Source organism: Chionomys nivalis, chromosome 14 (genome assembly GCF_950005125.1).
Source record: "Chionomys nivalis chromosome 14, mChiNiv1.1, whole genome shotgun sequence".
Classification (NCBI taxonomy): domain Eukaryota; kingdom Metazoa; phylum Chordata; class Mammalia; order Rodentia; family Cricetidae; genus Chionomys; species Chionomys nivalis.
In genome coordinates this window covers 7,482,777-7,502,011 of record NC_080099.1, presented here as the reverse complement: position 1 = coordinate 7,502,011, position 19,235 = coordinate 7,482,777, and the positions used below count along the sequence as shown (strand labels likewise).

The following is a 19,235-nucleotide window of genomic DNA, read 5'->3' as shown; positions in this document are numbered from 1 at the left end:
AAATCAGACAGTGTAATTAGCTGCTGCTGGATTTTGATGTGGGCCTTGGGTATTGGGTTTTTACAAGGCAGCGGGCCGCTCGCATGTCCCTCACGCAAAGGCCTCAGCCACTGCCTCTGGCCTGATGCATGCCAGTGGCTCATTAGGAGAGGCACAGCCGTCCTGTGATCCACCAGCATGTGGCATGCGGCCAGTGCCAGCTCTACCCAAGATGAAAGGACTGGGGACTAAGGCTGGACTTCAAACAGGTACCACCAAGATCCTGAAGGTCAATTATCAGCCCAGTGCCAGCAGCCGCAGCAAGAACAAATGTGTTCCCCACTCCTCAGAGGCTAATGGGCAAAGGCCCAGGGCTTTGTTGCCTCAAGAGCAAAGGAGGCCAGGTGGACTAGGAACCCCACAAAGGGCTCACCACTGACGACTGGAATGAAAGCTTCCACATGGAGGCTGGCTGACCTGCATATGGGCTTGGGGGGACTTTTATCCTTTTCCTGCTGAGCTGATACAAAGTGATAGCCACTGGCAACTTTGAGAAGGCAAATGTGAGGAGCATTCATCTGAGGGATGACCCTGCACCCCAACATTTTCTTCAGCAAAACCTTCTGTTTTCCCAACGCAAAGGCCTGAGAGGCAAGTAGGGATAACTTTCTGTGAGCCTACGAACTCCCCCCAACCCAAGAGACTCCTCAATACAGACATGCAAGGTTTAGGCTTGAGAGTAAGGAATGGCCCAGAGACCTCTGTGTCCACAGCCCGGCTCAGTCTGTAGGAACCATCCCTCCACATTGTATTAGCAAAAGATACAGACCCTCCTCTGGTTCCTGTAAAGGGAAAGAAACTATTTCTGAATTTGAGTTCCCAGAAAAGAATCCTGTCAAATGGTCCATTACTGACAGCATTCAGGAGAGAAGTCTACACAAGCAAGCTGAGGGCCGGGGATGGAGCTTACCCCGGTTCACTTCTGGAGATGTAAGGGAATCTGGAGGCTGAGAACAGCAGTTCTCTATGGTGAATCACCACACAGGACAGGGGATCAAGAGCTTACAGCAAACTGCATGGTGGAGGGGCTGAGTGAAACAGCCACCCATCCCTGTGGCTGACACCATGCAGACGTCATAACTGTGGACAGGAGAATCTGTGCTGCAGAGGTGGGAGATGCTGTTGCGGTACGCCTGAATCTGCAGCCCAGCCACTCCCTGACACCATAGGAGGCTCCAAGAGAATCTTTGTCTCCCGGGCCTCTGCACGGCATGACGAGCACCTCTGATTCATGCTTAAAATCAATGCTCGTCCTGTGACGAGCCTTGGATGCATGCGGCGCAGCCGACAGACTCCAACCATCATCTGGGGGGTTTTATAAGTGTCAACCCCTTCATGAGACAGTCTGGTGTGGCAGTGTAATTGTGTCTGTCTTTCCCTGTGTACTCATAGACACTAGGTCAGGTTGGAAAGATTTCCTTCTGGGCTTGGGTCAGGAGTTACGGGCCAGGCATCTGTTTTTATTTTGTTGTGTAGTCACGGCACCCATGAACTTGATCACTTCAGACAGAGTCACTAAACACCTGCGTGGATACTTTCAGGTGGGCTAAGCACCAAGGGCACATATATGTGAGTGTGAAGGGTGCCTGCAGACCACAGGTACCCAGCCATTCTGAGACAACAGCAGTGAAAACCCTTGATTAAGTCTGGTGAGTCAAAGCGTACAAGGAATCTCTCCCCAGTTTGCCGTGGGCCTAGCTGGCTGAATGGATGGATACTACATAGAATCTCCCACCCAAGGCCATGAACACAGAAAGCTACCTCTGCCACCTTAGGCTAGCAACTGTCTAAATCTTCAGTGTGGAGCACAAAGTCCCTGCAAACAGTGCCCAGAATGGTCAGAAACCAAGGTTGGTTGGTCCAGGCCCCTCAACACCTGGGAGCCAGGCACTTGCCTCTTGCAATGGGATAAATCCATTAAGAAACCACTACTCTGTATTGGGCTAGAATATTTTTACAATGTGATGTACTAAAGTAAATAAATAAGTAAAAATCAGAAATCCAGGGGCAAATTGTGCCAGTTAGTATTCTACCTTGTGAAATTTAACACAAGAATATATAAATGAATCTATAAGCAAAACCTTCTCAGTGGGCAATCCTCAGAGAGGCCCAAGGCCAAGTCTGGCTTGGGTCAGATGACTTTAAAATGACAACTGAAAATTCTCCCAGGACCCCTGCTACTCCAGGCTTCCTACGGGATGGAAGGCAGTGAACACGGTATAATTTTATCCTTTAGAAACATGCCATTTCAGTGAAAATAGGAATATTTAAGGCTTAACCTGGGAGGTAAATATCTATTATTTAAAGCACGAAGTTCACTTTAAGAGACGAAATCTAAGCTGCCTCACACATCCCACGGCAGGGACCGTCTCCCTCCGGCTTCCCACAATGTCTGTCAGAACTACATCTCTAAAGTTGCCTGTCAAACCCAAGTCTCCTCGGCTTCCCTCTAAACGAAGCAAAATGCATCACTTCGTTTGCAAGGCGTAAGCACTCCTCAGTTTCCTGCACATTAAAATGTTTGTTTTTAGCTTCTGTGCCACCTCAGCACTTACACAGGGAAATGACAGGCCAACGGACTGATGGAGGACAAATTTATTCAGCGCTGGAGTCGGGCCAGCGTGCACACCTTCCTACACGGCGGAGGGAAGATCTGAATTAGCAGAGCCAATTAGCTGGGGAAAACAGTTTGCCTTTCAGCCAGCCATTCTGACTTGGTTACTAAGCAAAGGACAGGGTCATGTGACAGTCTTCCACATGGACATAACGTGCTCTTGAAATAATCAACTTAAAGGGAAATTTGCATTTAAGACCCTGAGTAACATGAACATGCCACCACGTCCCGAAGACGAGAGAAATCGGCTCACACACTGGTCTCGCTTCCCTCCTGCTGAGGATCACACCAGGGTGGGTTTCACTATGTTTTTAAACCCAGTTCCCTCCACTTGGTTAACCAAGAGTTCGTGTGTTGTACTAACTCACATTATCTCAGATTGTTCTCAGGCCCAACTCTTCATTACAAACACCACTGCCAGGAGACGGGAAGTTTTCTGTTGTTGGAAGCTCTATTTTCCTCTCCTGGAGACTGCAGAGCTTTGGTCTCCAGGCAGGGCACAGAGGCACCCTGGGAATTCACCACTCTGCCCTGGAGATCTCGATGCACCCACAGGAGCCAGGTCTGAACCAGCTTCCTGTCTCACAACTTGAGAAGGTGGGAGCCAAATGTCACTCTAGTGAGGTGGGGGCTACCACGCCAGCTTCAGCGAGAGGCACAGCCCTGGGGAGCTGCTATTCTTAACCATGGGTGACCCCCTTCAGAACAACCATCACGGGACATCGCCAGCTGTAGAACGGTTTGTCACTCCAGATGCCACCATGTGCCTGTCTGGGAGGAAAGGAGTGACCAGTGGGGTCAGGACCCCTCGGAGACACTCAGTGGGACAATTAAGGCACAACTTCAGAGCCAGGTTGTGTGGTGCAGGACCATAATCTCAGCACTCAGAAAGCTGAGGCAAAAGGATCACACATTCAAAGTCAGCTTGGGCTATAGAGTGCGTTCAAGGCCAGCTTGGGCAACTCAAGGAGACTGCTATTTCAAGATTAGAAGTTAAAAGGGAGATTAGGAATGTAGGTCAGTGGTAAATGATTTGCCTAGCATATATTGCAAAAACAAAACAAAAACAAAAACAGCTTCACGTACTCAGCAGCACCTGGAAGGATGCCAGATAGACACTGCTTATCCTGTTCTGCCTAGCTAGGTGAGAACACCCACTGCCTGAGCTCCTGTGTCCCAGCAAATGGGCTCAGGACATAAGGTCCCAGGGCTTCCCCATGAGGCAGGCAGGTACAGGGCAGAGCTTCCGGGCACAGCTCCCTAGCACAGAAAGCAAAGTTACCATCACTGCTGCTCAATGGGCTACCCACAGAATTTGTGTTAGTGACTAAGTGTCTGCACAGAAACTATTCCCTGGCTTTCAGGAGGTACAAGTCTGTGTATGTGTGTGTGTTTGTGCATAAACTGATATATGTGACATGTGTATGTCTATATATGTGTTTATACATGTATGAGCATATAGTGTCTGTAAATATGACCTATTGGGATTCGTGTACATGTGGATGTTATGAATGTACGTAGGTATGTGTGTATGTGGTGTGCATTTGACCCTGAATTGTATGGGCACACATGTGTTTTGGAGCCTGTGCAATTTGTTTCATGAATGTGTGCCTGGGTGAGCAAGCACATGGTTATGGTAGTGTGTGCACTTGGTTTTGTGTCTGCACATATGTGACATTTATACAACATAATTCTGAGGACTCTTCCCATGAAGACAATCATCATACTAAAGACCAAAACCATCTTTATAAACACAGACAAAATGAGGCCTACAGTTGTTCCCCAGATCCCAAGGGACGGTGGCCATATACACATGGCCCCTTCCGGTAAAGCCCGAAGCTGAGGGCCACACAGGGACACCGTGAGAGGCTGCACGTAGCTCCTTCAGGTCTTTTCATGTACACACTTTCTCTACCTTTCTGAGAAGTCAAATTAATAAAAAAATGAACCGAAATGGGCGTGTCTGTGTAAATACTTCAAAGGTATACAAGCTAGAGACCACACGCACTGATGATGCCTGCTAGGCCCTCACTGAGAACTTTGCATCTCACACCTTCACGGGGACTTGATTCCCACGGCAAAGTCATCCCACTTTGCTGAGGGCCTGAGGCTGATCCAGGCCTCTAATAATCAGTTGCTTAATTTACTCAACGATGTCTCAGAGCTGCAGGCGTAACTCAAGAGGCAGAATGCCTGCTTGGTACACCCAAGGACCCAAGCTTCATTCCCAGTGCCGCGGAGAGTTTTCCTGAGGAGAAAGTCTGACGTCCTGAAGCCCCAATGAGAAAGCATGTGCTGTCTATGGAAGCATTGGACTCAAGCATGCCTTTCCTTCTTTATTGAGCCCTGAATCCAACCTCCCACGTCCTAGGACTAGCCCCTCCCCAGCATCTGGTACAGTTTCTCAGATAAAACGCCCTAGTGCAGGTTCTCATGGAGGAAGCCACACTCCACGGCTTTCAGAGATGGACCATGAGCTTCATGGCTCGCCTGCAGCTGGAACTGGTGAGGTGTTTGGCCGGTCAGGTTTTAGAACCCTGGCTCCCTGTCGTCTTCATCCATGGCCCCCTGAAACACTGCACATGTTCAGAGAGCGCGTTTGCAGATGCTTCAAGTGCTGCCTGTCCTGGGGTCAAAGGGTCCAGATCCACTTTCTTATAGGGTCCTGGAAAGTGAACTTTGGCCCCATCCCAGGAAATAATTCCCTCACAAATTTCATGTTTCCTCTCCTGGCCTGAAGAAGGCTGGGGCAGACAGGAGGTGGGGTAGGGGGACATGGCCTGAGCCTCAGACCACCATCAGATATGAATTCTATGACCTGTCAGGTAGGAGCCACAGAACAGCTCAGAATGGACATCGGAGGAATGTTGTTCATATCCACAGCCTGGATGCACCCGGCTGTGCATCTTAGGCCAGCACCCCTGCTTTTCTCCAATGGCCACCTTCCTGCCTTGCATGCTGGCTTGGGAGAGTGGGAGTCCCACTCCCACCCTTGCTGGAAATGCCCCTTACTTGAAGGTTTCTTGGATGGAAGTGGATGGGATCACCCTTCAAGATCTGGGCATCAGCAAGGTAGTGTGGGGATATTAAATCAAGGACGTGTGATCGAATCAGGGCCCATCTGTTCTGCACAGGCTCAGTGGGACTGTTGGGCAGGGCTGATTCCCGCCAGGCCTGAGGGGTCAAAAGGGGCCGGGGGACAAAGAAAGGCACAAACTCGGGCAACATACAGGTGGGGCGGACCTCACTGCTCACCTCTCTGCGACCTAAAGCAGGCTTTAGAGAGCCCCCAGGGCCTGGGTGTCCTTAGGAACTGTCAACATGGCCAGGATCACAGCCCAATCAGCCCCCTGCATACCAACCTGGATCATCTCTGTGTGACGCATGGCATTTAGCATCCCTGAGGCTGGCCCTGCAGATGGCAGCCTTTACCCACCCAAATTTGTCCACCCAAATCCAAGGAAAGAGGCACCAAAAGCTAGCAGATTCCGTTTGCAAAGCTGGTGAGCAGGTACAGAAACTCCCAACATAGGCTCCTCCCTCCCTCCCTCATAGACTAGACCCAATGGACTCGGAAGCAGCCGCCTGTCCACCCTCCTGGGACTTATCCAGGCTCCACACTGACACTCTAGGCTAGTGCTTACCTTGTACACAGGGCGGAGGCCCCTCAGGAGCAACATACCACTGTGGGGATTTCAGACCCAGACATGCAAGGAAACCCCAGAGAATATGGCTGCTGTCCTGAACCCCGACCCCTCCAGCTTGTAGAGTCCAGCCTGTGGGTGCCAACATACCGGTGAATTTTGCTGTTTACAGTGTGGCTACCAGGGCTCAGGGCATGCATTAAGCATGCACGGAGTAAATGTAAGAGAATTTGAGCCTTGCCATTAGACTATTAGGGCCCCAGGAATGTCAAGGGAGGATGGAGGGCTGGGATGTGATAGGAAGGATTGAAGATACTTAAAGCTTACCAAGGCTTCTAGTTGCAGTGGTCCCATGATGCTACCCAGATCCTGTGTGTCACACCAGAGGCACCGGCTCTCTTTTTGCCCCATCTCTTGGCCCTGAGTTCCATGCTGAGGGCATCTACTCACATGACCAGTGAGGTGGGGACTCTGTGTGGCTGCCTAGGACAGGCCTGTGGCCCTCTGTGCTGATATAGAGCCAACTGCCTCCATCCACACAGGAAGGAGCCCAGTGTTCTCCTCTCCCAGGTGGCAGAAAAAGAGCTCGCTGGGCCAGGGCAGGCATACAAAAATAGTCTCTCTCTGTACCCCTACTTCCCATGGTGGCCCCACAGTGGGGACAGTAACACAACAGACTCAGAGAGAAAGCACCAGTCCTTCCCTGACCGACTCCCAAGAGAACACTGTCTACAGTCTAACTCCACTCCTGCTATTTGTATGTTCTTCACATCTGAACAGCTGCTCAGGGGTAGACTGTGACACTCCACTCGGGGTGCCTATAGGTCCTCGGGGCCAGTGAAAGCCACGGAGTCACCAGGAAGGGGGTCCATGCACGTCCAGGAGCCAGCTGGAGACATGCCTCTTCCTGGTCACTGTTGCTAGAGATGCTGGTTCTTGTTTCGTCACCAGTCATGTTCTTCATCTCACGGCACCCCAGTTCGGCAGCTGAAATCCCAGGGTAGGACAGGGGCTCGACTGGGCCTGTCTCATCTGGACCCTAAGAACAAGCTCTGCTGGCATGCAACTAGAGAGCCAGCTGCAGTTTTCATGCCCAAGATGTCAGCAGGGTTCTGAAACAAGCTCACACACAGATACCGAGAGCCACAGGAAGCCCCAGCCTTGAGTACATCCACGCAACTAAACAGAGGCCAGAGAAGTTTTCCAATCACACTGCTGTAGACAGAGCAAGCCGACAGGGCCATCTCCACTCCACTGTCACACTGGTGTGGGAGCTGTCCCCAGAGGTCTTCCCGGTACAACTCGTCTCTCACCACCAGTTGTCTGTTGACCCTTAGCTGTGCCACTGGGAGCTTGTATGGTAAGCAAAGCTGCAGTGAGCAAAGGGGCATTCTCGTGAAACCCTTGTGCTTTCTGAACAATGGACTTGGGGGCTGAGGGTACGTGTGGAAGGGAGAAGCAACGTCTAAGTGACCAACAGTCAGCCTGTGCGTGGTGGGCAGGGACTGGAAAACGTTTGCATTGAAAGGCCCTGAAAGAAGAGAGGACTCCGTGCACTGTCCATTCAGATCCATAAAAAATTAATCCAGGCCTCATGGAGTCGGCTGACTCTGGGCAGACCAGGGCCAGCACGTTTCTGCTTTGGGGTCAAGGCTGCAGTTTAACCTCTGCGATGTGTATGTTTTAACAGCTTGTGCCCCAGGCAGAGTGAAGTGCTGCATTTTATACCCCACCTCCACCCCCACCCCCACCCCTGCCCTGCTGCTTTGACCAGAACACCTAGCAAAACCCCTCACTGGCCCTTGAAGGACCCTGGCTCTGTTGGCCTCCAGGTGTGCACATTCCAGAGGAGAAGCCTGGGAGACTGGGGAAAGCAGGTTCACACGTGACAGAGCATCCCAGGCCACTGAACCAAATGACCTTCTAACCACAGGTCAGACACCCTCACCAACCCCCTTCCACAGTATTTTCACCACTCTCAACCTCCCCTGGGACTTGAGGAAAGACACCACCAAGAAAGAAACGTAATTATAACAACAGCCTGGCTCAAAGACAATTTTAACAACCTGAGAAATGCAAGTCATCCCCCAGTGGACGTCCTCAGCTGCCAAATGTCATGTATGACAGAAAAATCATCTGTCATAAATCTATATGGGAGGGAGCAAGCTAAGTGACCTCTGAAGGGTCCCTAAGGCCATGAGATCCCACTGGCCTCTGCCTGGCCCTGGTGTGTGAACACAAGCCAAGGCTTATGATGGCTTCCTCTATGACACTGCCCTGGTTTCTTTAGAATCTCAAGTACAGATTGTCTGTATCCTGAGAGTATATTACTTATGCATGCTGAGTGCTGGGTCACCTGTCTGGGTCACTATCTGTGTTTCTTTGACTTGAATCCTTCATGGCCAGGCAGGGGCTCCTCTGGTCCCTGTTCTAAATGGCAAGCCCCATGCTGCAAACCTAAATGTTAGGAACTGACCAGCTTCTGAGTGTTCATATGTCAGTGGCCTATCAATTATTCAAGCAGAGCGGGCCTGTGTGTGATGCGCAGATACTATCAGGCAAGTCATTTTGGTGATTGGTAAGCAGAGCTGGATGTTGTGACCCCCAGGGTGGGAGGTGATCTTCAGACCCCACAATGCGCTGCAGTCAGGGCCCCTAAAAACAGGAGCCTACAAGGCCACAGTTCACTTTAGGACAACCTAGACATTACCTGCCTCACTTCTGGAGAATTGGGGTCCTCAGCCACTTCTGTCAGCAGTGGCCAAGACCCAACAGACACAGAGACCTGATAGCCAGAGGCCAGCTTAAGCTCAGGAGGGTCCTTGCTGGATAGGGGTGATGCTCAATACTGAAGTCATACTGTGGGGAGCTGGAGAGGCAGGTGCCTCTACCTTAGACAGAGTAATTGAGACATCTGGTCTACCAAAGCAAATTTCAGAGTCAAGGGAAGTTTAGGCCTTTTCTCACTGGTTCCAGTGTGATACTGGAAGCAAGACCACAGCACACTGTAGACAGATGTGGGAGCCCCCGTCTTGGTAACTAATGGAAGACAGTGGAACTGGAGGGACATAAGGGGAGCTACCATGTCACCAAGGATATTCCCCACAGACTTTGCACAGTGTCCATGTAGACACTGCAAGGTGGGTCTCAAACTGATCCTGGGATCTGCCAAGACAGTCTAAAGGTAAGCCCTTACCAGCCCCTCCTTGAGTCCAGAGTAACTCGTGGCTGCTCATTCCGATTTGGCATGATGTTTTGTTTTTTTGTCTTGTCTTGTTTTGGTTTTGTTTTTTTTAGATAATGTCAGATTATAAAGCCAATGTTCTTGAAGACTGGGTAGCTTGTGGTAATGCAACGGCTAGTGGGAGCCTGTGGCCATTTTGGATGCTTAGATCCTAGCACAACAGAAGCAGAAGCGACACCATCCTGGTGGGAAACAATGATCCCCGAGAAGAGAACACCGCTCAAAATGAAAGTCTGTGTCAGAGGGAGAGTCCTCCCACCAGACAGCTGGTTGTTCAGGCAGGACCTTCACAGGTCCTGACCTCACTGAAAGCACAGCTAGGCCAGATGCAGCTGCCCCTTTCTTTTCTGAAATGCATGCCCTTGACTCTCCCAATATGTCCAGGTCTGGTCCATATGGTCCTGGACAATACATACAAGGAAGAGGTCACTGACCTGAGCTCTTTCTGGACCCCGGCTCTAAGGGCACATCTTCCTCCCTTTCACCCTTTTCCTCTTGGGTACCACCAGGGTCTCCCATTCTGAAGATTGCTGCTGTCTTTATGGACAACTTCTTGAGACACAGAGGAAAACAGGATGCTGGATCCACTACAGAGACAAGGCTGGATCAAAGGGAGCTTCTAGGGGCTCATGTGTGAGATGGAGGAACAGTTAGGAGCACAACAAATACCACCGGCCACACAGTGGCCCGTGCAGTGGCTGCATACCGGACATGTGGGTGGGCCCGTGGCCTCACCCAGACTACTGTGCAATGTACCCACCTCTGAGAGCTAAAAGGTTAGGCACAGAGCTGATGGCACTAAAGGGTGTGTCAAAAGAACCCAGAAGCTCGGGGTAGAACTTTGTGGTTACGGCGCTTTCATGGCAACCAAGAGAATTTTCTATTTTTGCGTGTTTCATAATTATGTGCAAATTCTATTTTTATCTAATTTGTGGTCCACCAACCAAAAAAAAAAAAAAGAAAAAAGAAAACAAACCCCCTAAAATGCCCTCTCTTTTTAGCTGTTTACCTCACACTGGCATAGGCGTGAGCTTACTTTGTAAGAATATTCCAGGAAACTCTTTGGGTTCCTCATTTCTCACCATGAGACATGCCACAGAACTTGGCATTTTTGGTTAGGGATTGTTTTTCTCTGCCTATCAACACTGTTGGGGAAGAGGGTAGCTGTTTGGTGGAAGCAGCACCGGCCTGACCTGGTTTTGCCACCTTCCCTTAATACCACTTTAAATAATTCAGAGGGTGCTTCTTAAACGCCGTTTTAAATTTCACCATTCCTCAGAAATGCCTCCATTTCCTGGATATTATTTGCACTGGTTCATAAACGTTGCCCTGTGCCGCTCTCCAGGGACTGCAGGTCCCCTAGGCACCTGACACACAGTCAGCGAGTATCAGAGGCTGGCAGACAGCAAACTCCCCCCACCCAAACACAAGGGTTCCCCACACTCCTCCTGGCTTTGTCTCCCCAAAACGACTTTGTCTTACAACCACCAACAACGAAACCCCGAAAGGCACAGACTCGCGTCCATGGCTTCATCTTTCTGCGGAAGGCACAGTATTTCCACCCCCTGGCTCTTGCCCAGCACCCCTTGCCTATATGATCCAAGTAAGTGGAGGAGGCTGGCCATTATCTCTCCGCTAACTTTCCTGCCTTCCTTTAACGGGCTTACGCCCTCTCTTATTAAAACCTGTTCCATTCAGCAATAATGCACTTCCATTCAGTGCCGACCACGGCAGGAAAGGAGCGGTAAATACCTGTAGTTACCCTGCACAGCTGAGGGCCCGCTCTACCTGGCTTCCACCTGGGAAGAGGTAGAAACTTAAAATGTCAAGTTGGCTGCTGAGTGCTGACGTCTCTCCCGCATTTTATCACATCAAGCCGCTAACAAAGTGGGTATTAATTGGCATCAGGCACACGGGCCACAAATATCACCTTAATATCACCCACAAGCCCTGCTAAAGTGCCTCATTTCTGCACCTCGCCTGGCTCATGCCATGGGGCTGATTGCTGCGTTGGCAAACAGCCATTTGTCTCCATGGCCTCCTGCCTTGGCCAGCTTTTTATTTACCTAAATGGAATAAAATAAAAGTACATGGTTCCCTGCCGAGTCCCCCTTCCAGTCTGCATCAGTCCTGAAATAATAGGGTTGGGCACCCGGGTTTATGATGTTGGGGTATTGGGGGAGAGAGCTCTCTATAACACCATGTGACCAGAGCCAGCCAGAGAAACAAGCACTTCTCTGTGCCACTTAAAACAGTAATGTCTGGGGGGTCTAAAGCTCACAAGGTAACAGGTGTGACACAAGGAAGCAAGGACAACCTCGTACGGCCCCTTGGGATGTCACACTGATGTGCAGGCGGAGCAGGGGCAAGCTAGATCTGTGATGCTCTCGAACCTCCTCGTTTCCAGTGTGCCTCCTGGCCAGCAGGGGTGAGCATTGAATCTGCCCTCTGAGTATATTTCCTTCTCCAAAGTCCCAAGGGTGTGACTGTGCCCGTCTCAGCCATCTTCCCCTTGGCACGCCATCTCATTACCTGCTCCCTCAGACCTTACCCCTGACACCTCCAGGCAGGTGCACAAGCATAGGCTGACCACTGATTCCCTGTCTGTGGTGTGGGTGGAGAGTCTGCATTTGCTCCAGGGGCAGAGAGTTCGGAAAGGGACACATAGGGTTGCAGAACGGTTGATGCAATGGAACCAGGCCTGCGAGTAAGTCAGTTTGGGGTGAGCCTTTAAACCATTACAGACGTCACGAAAAGTACTGTATGGTACCCACGTCAGCGCCTGACTCACCGTGGTTCCACTTATCTTCTTCCCTTTAACTTTAGGTTAGTATGAAAGTGATGCCCATTCAGAAAAATTACACTTTGAATTTTTCGTATTTTACTCAGCCAGCCTCTCTGTGACGAGAGGAGTGGCTGACATTCTGCCTACGCTGTGCCTGTGAGAAGACACAGGTATAGCGCATATATCTTGACTTCTGGCATTTTCACTGGGGCATAACCATACAGAAGATGAGGAACATCCCTACTCAGAAGAAAATGGGGTACATTACATAGCGCATGTCTAACTAGCTCTGAGGTGATTGTGTTTAAAGTTTGAGGGAAGTCCCTAGCTGTGGATCCAAAAACAGTTTTCGACTGACAAATGCCAAGGCATGGGCTATTGGCTGGTCACAGCAGACGCCATACCTGCACGACGGGGTGTCCTCCAGCTGAGGCCTTCACAGCCCCCCGGCTGCCTTCTGTCTCATAGTGAGCCCTGTGGTGGGACTTGGGCTGCACCTCGATCCGAAGCTCATATGGACCGGAGTGGGATGGCAGCTGCCAGTCAAGGGCGGGTAAAGATGGGCTGCAAAGGAACAGAGGAGCTTTCAGTGCAGGTAGACACCAAGACACAGTCGCCCACGCTGTCCCCGAGGCACCGGCAGTGGGACAGCGCTCACCGCTGACAGACACAACACCCTTAGCATCCTGATGGCAAAGGAAAGTCTCCGTATGGCCACGGTGACCATGTCTTCATGTGTGGTCACAGCTTGCCAGTGCTTCACGAATAAAAGAAACCAGCCAGTCTTTAAGATGCTAACCAAACTTACTACCCAGAGCAATGAAGAGGTACAGATAGCCAGCTCGTAGCTAGCAGAGCCACCAGTGGGATACAGGCTTCTGAATACCCTTTGCAAGGAACAGTAAAGGACACCTTCCTCTAGGGGAAGCCCTGAGAGGCACCCTTGACCAAATGGGGCTCTAGGAATAACTTACCCTACAATGCTAAGTTACAGCAGACCCAAGAGAAAGAAGGAACTCCTGGGCCCACTCCCTCCTCCAGACTGCCATGTCCCCTGTTTCCGTTCCAATTCTAACAAGATGCACCTGTGTTTGTTACTATGCAGGTACAAGCCGGGTCATCCCTGCAGGAATTTGACTCATAAACCCACAGTCCTGAAGGGCTGCATTAGCCTAGCACAGATAAATGCTGGCTGGTGGCGGAGCTCGGCCCGCTGCGGCGTCAGAGCAGAGGTAGAAGTGCTGCCATGCACCCGGCAGCTCACACTACGCCTGTCAGGGCCGTTTCCTGTGTATGTCACACACCCCGTTTCCAGAAGCTGTCAGGCGGAAGGAAGAGCCACAGAGCAGAGGGCTCGGCCCGGGAGGGAGGCCCGCATCCTGGGGAAGGCACCCCATGGGAGCGGAGCAGCCTCCTGCTTCCAGGAGGGGATGTGTTTCCAGGGCTGTGGGGTCACAGTCCTCAAAGCCAGAGGCAGCGTGGGTACCCAGGTGTGGTGTGGGAGGCAACTGCGAAGCAGCCCACACCTGTGGCTCTCTGTCGTATTTCTTATACGTACATTTGAGTTGCTCTGCCGTGAACAGAAACAAAACATCGAAAGCTTCACAATGAAAAGAACTAGTTTCAACCCCTAGGAAACTCTTAAAAAGAGTGTGACAGACAAAAATTGTGGGAAGGGGCAGGATGTAGAATGACTTACATGTTTAAGACTGTCAGCTCTGGGTAGAAATGCCCACCACAAATAGGACATCTCTCCAACCCCACAGGACTGCACCTCGGATCAGAGCTGGGGTCAGGGCTGGAGGAGGAAATGATTGAATACCATTTGCCCACTGCCGCCCTCCTGGGGTCCAAACTTCAGGGCACTGCCATGGTTCTGCTGCCCCTGGGGTGGTCTCTGACATCAGACATAGGGGCTGTGACTGCCTGCTGAAGATGAGTGCCCAGGACTGACCCAAAATTTTGTGCACCCGGTGAATTCAGTTCCACGCCTTTTGGAAGTCACACTCAAAGCAACCCAGGGAACAGCGGGCCAGGGAGGGCCCTAAGAGCCCTCGACTTCTACAAATGAAGTCATTTGAAGTTCCCTGCATAGTTTAAAACCTACACCGGTGATCCAAAGATACCGTCTAAATAAATGGGAGTGGAGATGCATGAATTTTACATAAAACATAGAATTTGGTATCCCAACCTTTAAAAAAAAGGAACCAATTTTTGAGCATCTTACTGTAATGGTAAAAAGCGGTTTAATCACCACACCACATTTTATTACACAAATATTTCTTTATAGCTGGACTTTGATTACTACCTAGTCCATAGCTAGTATAAATGCCATTGACTTGATGTCCACATAACTAAATCAGGGATTAATATTTGCCCCATCCTAAATGCAGGGTCAGCATTTTGGGGTTCCTGAGGTATTAGTCTCACACTCCCCTGAGATATGAGGGAGCCTCCTACCTCAGCCCCAACTTGTCGTAACATTAACCTAACATATTTTACTCACTTTCAAAACTGTCCCCCAGACTGGCTTCATGTGCTGCTGTTTGCCCCTCCACACAGCCCTGAATTCAGAGCAGAAGGCAGTGGGTGTGGTAAAGCACACATCTGCGAGAAAGCGATGCTCTGCTCTCCCTGAAGCAAAGCTGGGAAAGCTGGGACTGCCTAGCCCCTCACCACCTGCTGAAGTTCGGTCCTGTGTCTTCCTGAAGATCTTCTGGGACCTCGCGACACTTTCCAGGGCTCAGCTGCCACCCCAACAGAGGCTGGCCATGACTCTGCAACTCACCCCTCGTCAGTTAGCATGTGTCTGGACCGTCTCTGTCTAAAACTGTCATCTGTGCTGGAAAGTCTCAGAATGCCACAGAGGGAATGTCAGGCCTTGCTCACTCCACATGACAGACACCCTGAGACACGGTCCCAGGGCTGGAGAGACGGCCCAGTGGTTTAGAGTAGTGGCTGCTCTTGCAAAGGATCCGAGATTTACTTCCAGCTTCTGTGTCAGACTGCTCATAGCCAACTCTAGTCTCTGCAGGCGTGAATATTCATATGCACACGCACAAGCACACACACACACACACTTAAAAGCAATAAAAGAAATCTTTCAAAAATCAAACCAAGCACCGAAGTAGCTAAGGGCACCTGCTACCACATCTGAAGACCCGAGTTTGGTCCCCGGGACCCACGTGGTGGAAGAAGAGAATGCCCTCTTGCAAGTTGTCCTCTGTCCTCCACGTGTGCACTGTGACACACTCACAAAATAAATAATGAAATAAATATGTAGTGATAATTAAAAGAAACACATTACAGAATCAAACAGGCAGATTGGAGGTGAGCAGCCTGTGGTCAGGCCATGTTGTTATCTACAGTATGCTAGACTTAGAGATCTGGAGCTTGCCCTCCTCCCACAGGCACATCAAGCACCCATTGCTCCTCTTAGCCTGCTCAAAGCAAGTAGTCAGTGGTTTTGAACAAATTTAGATTTTTTTTCTTGAATTCTTGTAAGAATTTTTTTTGTGTAGCTTTTTCCTGATTCTGGGGTCCTGAGGGTCCTGGGTCACACAGCTGTATGGCCTCCAGCTGTAGAAGCTGAAGGGACCACGGCTAATGTAGCCTCTATGCTGGGGGGCGGGGGGAAGAGGGAGGGATAGGCTGCGTGGGAATGATGGGCAGCTTCCCCTGATAACGGGCAAGTCAGACCTTCCACAGTGCTTGGTATGTGGGCGTAGTGCAGGGAGAAGCCACCAGCTCTCCTGTTTTGAATCACTGTTCCCATGAGAAAGGGCTCCGCCTCCCACTGACAGGAAGCATGAAAATGCTGTTGGCACACAGGTCACAACACAGAGACCAACTCCTCATGAGATCACAGACCTGAGGCCAAAGGGGGCTCACATTCTCTGATTCCTGTCTACACGAGACCCACAATCCCCAGCTCCACCATCGCCCAGCATCTGAGGCTGAAGCATAGGGACCATGAGGTTCTCTGGGGCGCTCAGCTCTCCAGTTGGCCACTGGGGGTTGCCAGTATCACTTCCCCTCTGCACAACCTCATCCATGCCTCATCCAGCTCAGCTAGGCTGCTCAGGGACACACAGGTCTCTCTCAAATCCCAGCTCCGAAGCTTGTCATGTAAGCACCACAGCCCTTGACTGGAGCCAACATGAACCTCATCCAAGTATCAGCAGGCACCTGTGGGCCACAGAGGTCCATTTGCAACAGTTTTCCAAGACAGAGCTTTGCTTTGTGCTTGTTCTGAGTTCTGTCTTTTGCATTTCTCCCGACACAAGGTCCCAGGGAACACAGGAGGACCCTCAGAAAGCAAAGGTGTTACTCACACCAGAGCTCAAAGCCAAGGTTGGGTAGATGACCCCTAACGACTCAGAGTGTCACGCAATTTCCTCTCCCTTTCAAACTCCTAAGCGACCTCTGAGGGGGGCAGGGCATGGCCTCACAGCTACCTTGTGTGGGAGGCAGTAGAAAGGACAAGTGGGTTAAAGCAGTCACTGGATACCTGGGCTACCACGGACGGACATAGGCATCTGCCCCCACATGCAAAGGCCATGGGGCTACCATAGAATCCAAATCCAGAGGGCCCTAAGTGACACCTTCAGCGAGATCCGTGTGGGGGTGTGAATGTCCGGAACAATTTCTGCCAGGAAGAAAAAGGGGAGGAAAACAAAATGTGTAGCTGCGAGGGAGGGAATCGCTGACTGAAGAAGGATCCACCCCAAACCCCAAACCCGAGCCCAACAACTGCTAAGGAAATTCCAGATGTGGGAGCTGCGAACCCTGGCCTGAGATGGGGCTCATGCTATATGAGGTTCCAAGGTGTGTCAATGGTGTCACAGTCAGTTTTGAAGGTTGGATTCCTGTCTTGTGCACATTAAAACACCTACAGATGGAGCTCTGAGAAGCCCAGGGATGTTCAGAGGACAGGACGAGCATGGCAGAGGTGAAGGACAAGAGCCAGGACCCTCCATGCTGGGGCTCCAGACCTAAAATGCCTTACACTGGAAAGCAAAAGACTTGAAACTTGTGAGGGGCAGATTTGGAGAGCTGGAGCTGAAAACAATCACCATGGCAGACTAAGTTACATGATAAGTGATTCTTTTTATGTATTTTTTTAATTACACAGTAATGGCAGCTGGGTTGTGGTGACACAAATCTATAATCCCAGCACATGGGAGGCAGAGGCAGGAGGAGCTCCGAGTTTGAGGCTAGCCTAATCTACCAAGTGAGTTCTAGGACAGTCAGGGCTTCACAAAGAAACCCAGTTTTGGAAAAACAGAAAAAAAGAACAAATAGGAAAAAAGATTACACAGTAATGAGCCCAGTTTGGCTCGTATGTGTATATGTTCATGTGTGAGGACAGCCTAAGGTGTTGGTCATCGACTTCACCTTACTTAAGACCGGGTCTCGCCGGTGGTTCCCTGCTGCATACGGCAGCCCACGACCTTCTAAAGAGAAGCCAGTCTCTGCCTCCCAGTTTGCTAGGAGTGCTGAGAGTCCAGCCTCACGCCACTTCCGGCTTTCTGTGTCATCTGAGAGCTCAACTCAGCTCCTCGTGCTGCGCTGCATTCATCAGTTTCCATGGAAAGTCATCCCAGATACAGGTACAACAGCAAAGGAGCTTCAGAGTCATTCCTGGGAATCAGAACCCTGTGGGGGGCACGGTTTTGCTTAGTTTAGGTAAAATCCTTTCGACTGTAAAACTTCCATAGATAAAAGCGCTATGTGTACATGTCTTATAGGGCTATCTGTGCTTCCATCATCCTAAAATCCATGACTCTATTCTGAGCCTAATCTAAGCCAAAGTCTGCCCACATGAAAGAAAATCGAAGCAAATTAAAACTTCAGCTTTATAACACATTGTCTTGGGCAGCAGACAAAGGCCTTCCTTTAATTAAGAAAAAAGAAAGAGGGAAAGCAGGAAGGAAAGGAATGGGGAGAGAGGGGAGGATAGAACGGGGATGGAGGGGTGGAGAGAGAGAGGGAAGGAGGCAGACAGGAGGAGAAATGGTTGCTGAAGTCAATCAGTGCACTTCTTGGCTGGTTCTGTAAAGGTTGGGCCTCAAGGGCTCCATCTGTCCATCCATCCAAGGCCAAGCCAAGACCACCCAGCAACACTGTCCAGAGGGCACATCTGGGCCATGGCCCCTGACCATAGGACTCTTGGCTTGGGAAAGCTTGCCTCACCCAAGTGGGGCTGGCCTTCCTAGAGACTGACCTGGTGCCTGGACAGAAGAGGACCAATGGCCACCTCAGACAAGATGGACAGCCTCAAGATGGTCAGATGGGGAGCAGGTGTGTGGGTTATGCCTTCTTCACTCCACCTAAACACGAGGGTCACCTCTGACAGGATTTCCAGCTGCCTAGCCCTGGTTCCTGAGCTCCTGCCTTTCTCAGACAAGCTGGGAGGGCCTCAGGGACCTGGGGACTCAACAGTCAGAGCCTTAGCAAAAATGTTTCCTTTTGAGTTGGTAAGGGTAAAGGTACAAGCAAGACCTTATTAACTAGGACAGCTTGGCATATTCTAAGGGCTCCAGAACACCACTGTCCTTGCTGGAGACTAGTGTCCAGACATTCTTGTCTATTGGACTAGTATCCTGGGCATGCCACTAAAAAGTGACTCCTTTCTACATCCAAGTGGGAGACAGGTCCTCAGTGTTGTCCTCAACCCCAGGTGTAAGCAGGAATAGGGAAGGAAAATGACCTGATCCCCAAGTTTCCTGCCTAGAGCTGGACTCAGGATAAAGAAGTTGCCCTCTGCCTGGCTCCACCATCTGTGGTCTAGCCTCTACCACGACGGCTGTGTGTTGCAAAGTTCTCCCTGTGCTCTAGGACCTAACACAGCCTAAAAGCAATAACCCAGAGTGTGTGTTCCACGCATTCGGTGCCCTACCCATTCTA

The 19,235-nt window shown here is 50.6% G+C and overlaps 1 protein-coding gene across 3 annotated transcripts in view; it reads right to left on the bottom strand.

Moving 5' to 3' along the window:
• The window catches only part of Nfatc1 (nuclear factor of activated T cells 1), a 110,469-nt gene that overhangs the window by 67,390 nt on the left and 23,844 nt on the right, over nucleotides 1-19,235 (bottom strand). For all 3 annotated transcript variants that reach the window (XM_057788747.1, XM_057788749.1, XM_057788748.1), the window contains exon 3: nucleotides 12,731-12,890. In XM_057788747.1, coding sequence (XP_057644730.1) covers nucleotides 12,731-12,890 — 160 coding nt within the window. The remainder of the gene's footprint in view (nucleotides 1-12,730; nucleotides 12,891-19,235) is intronic.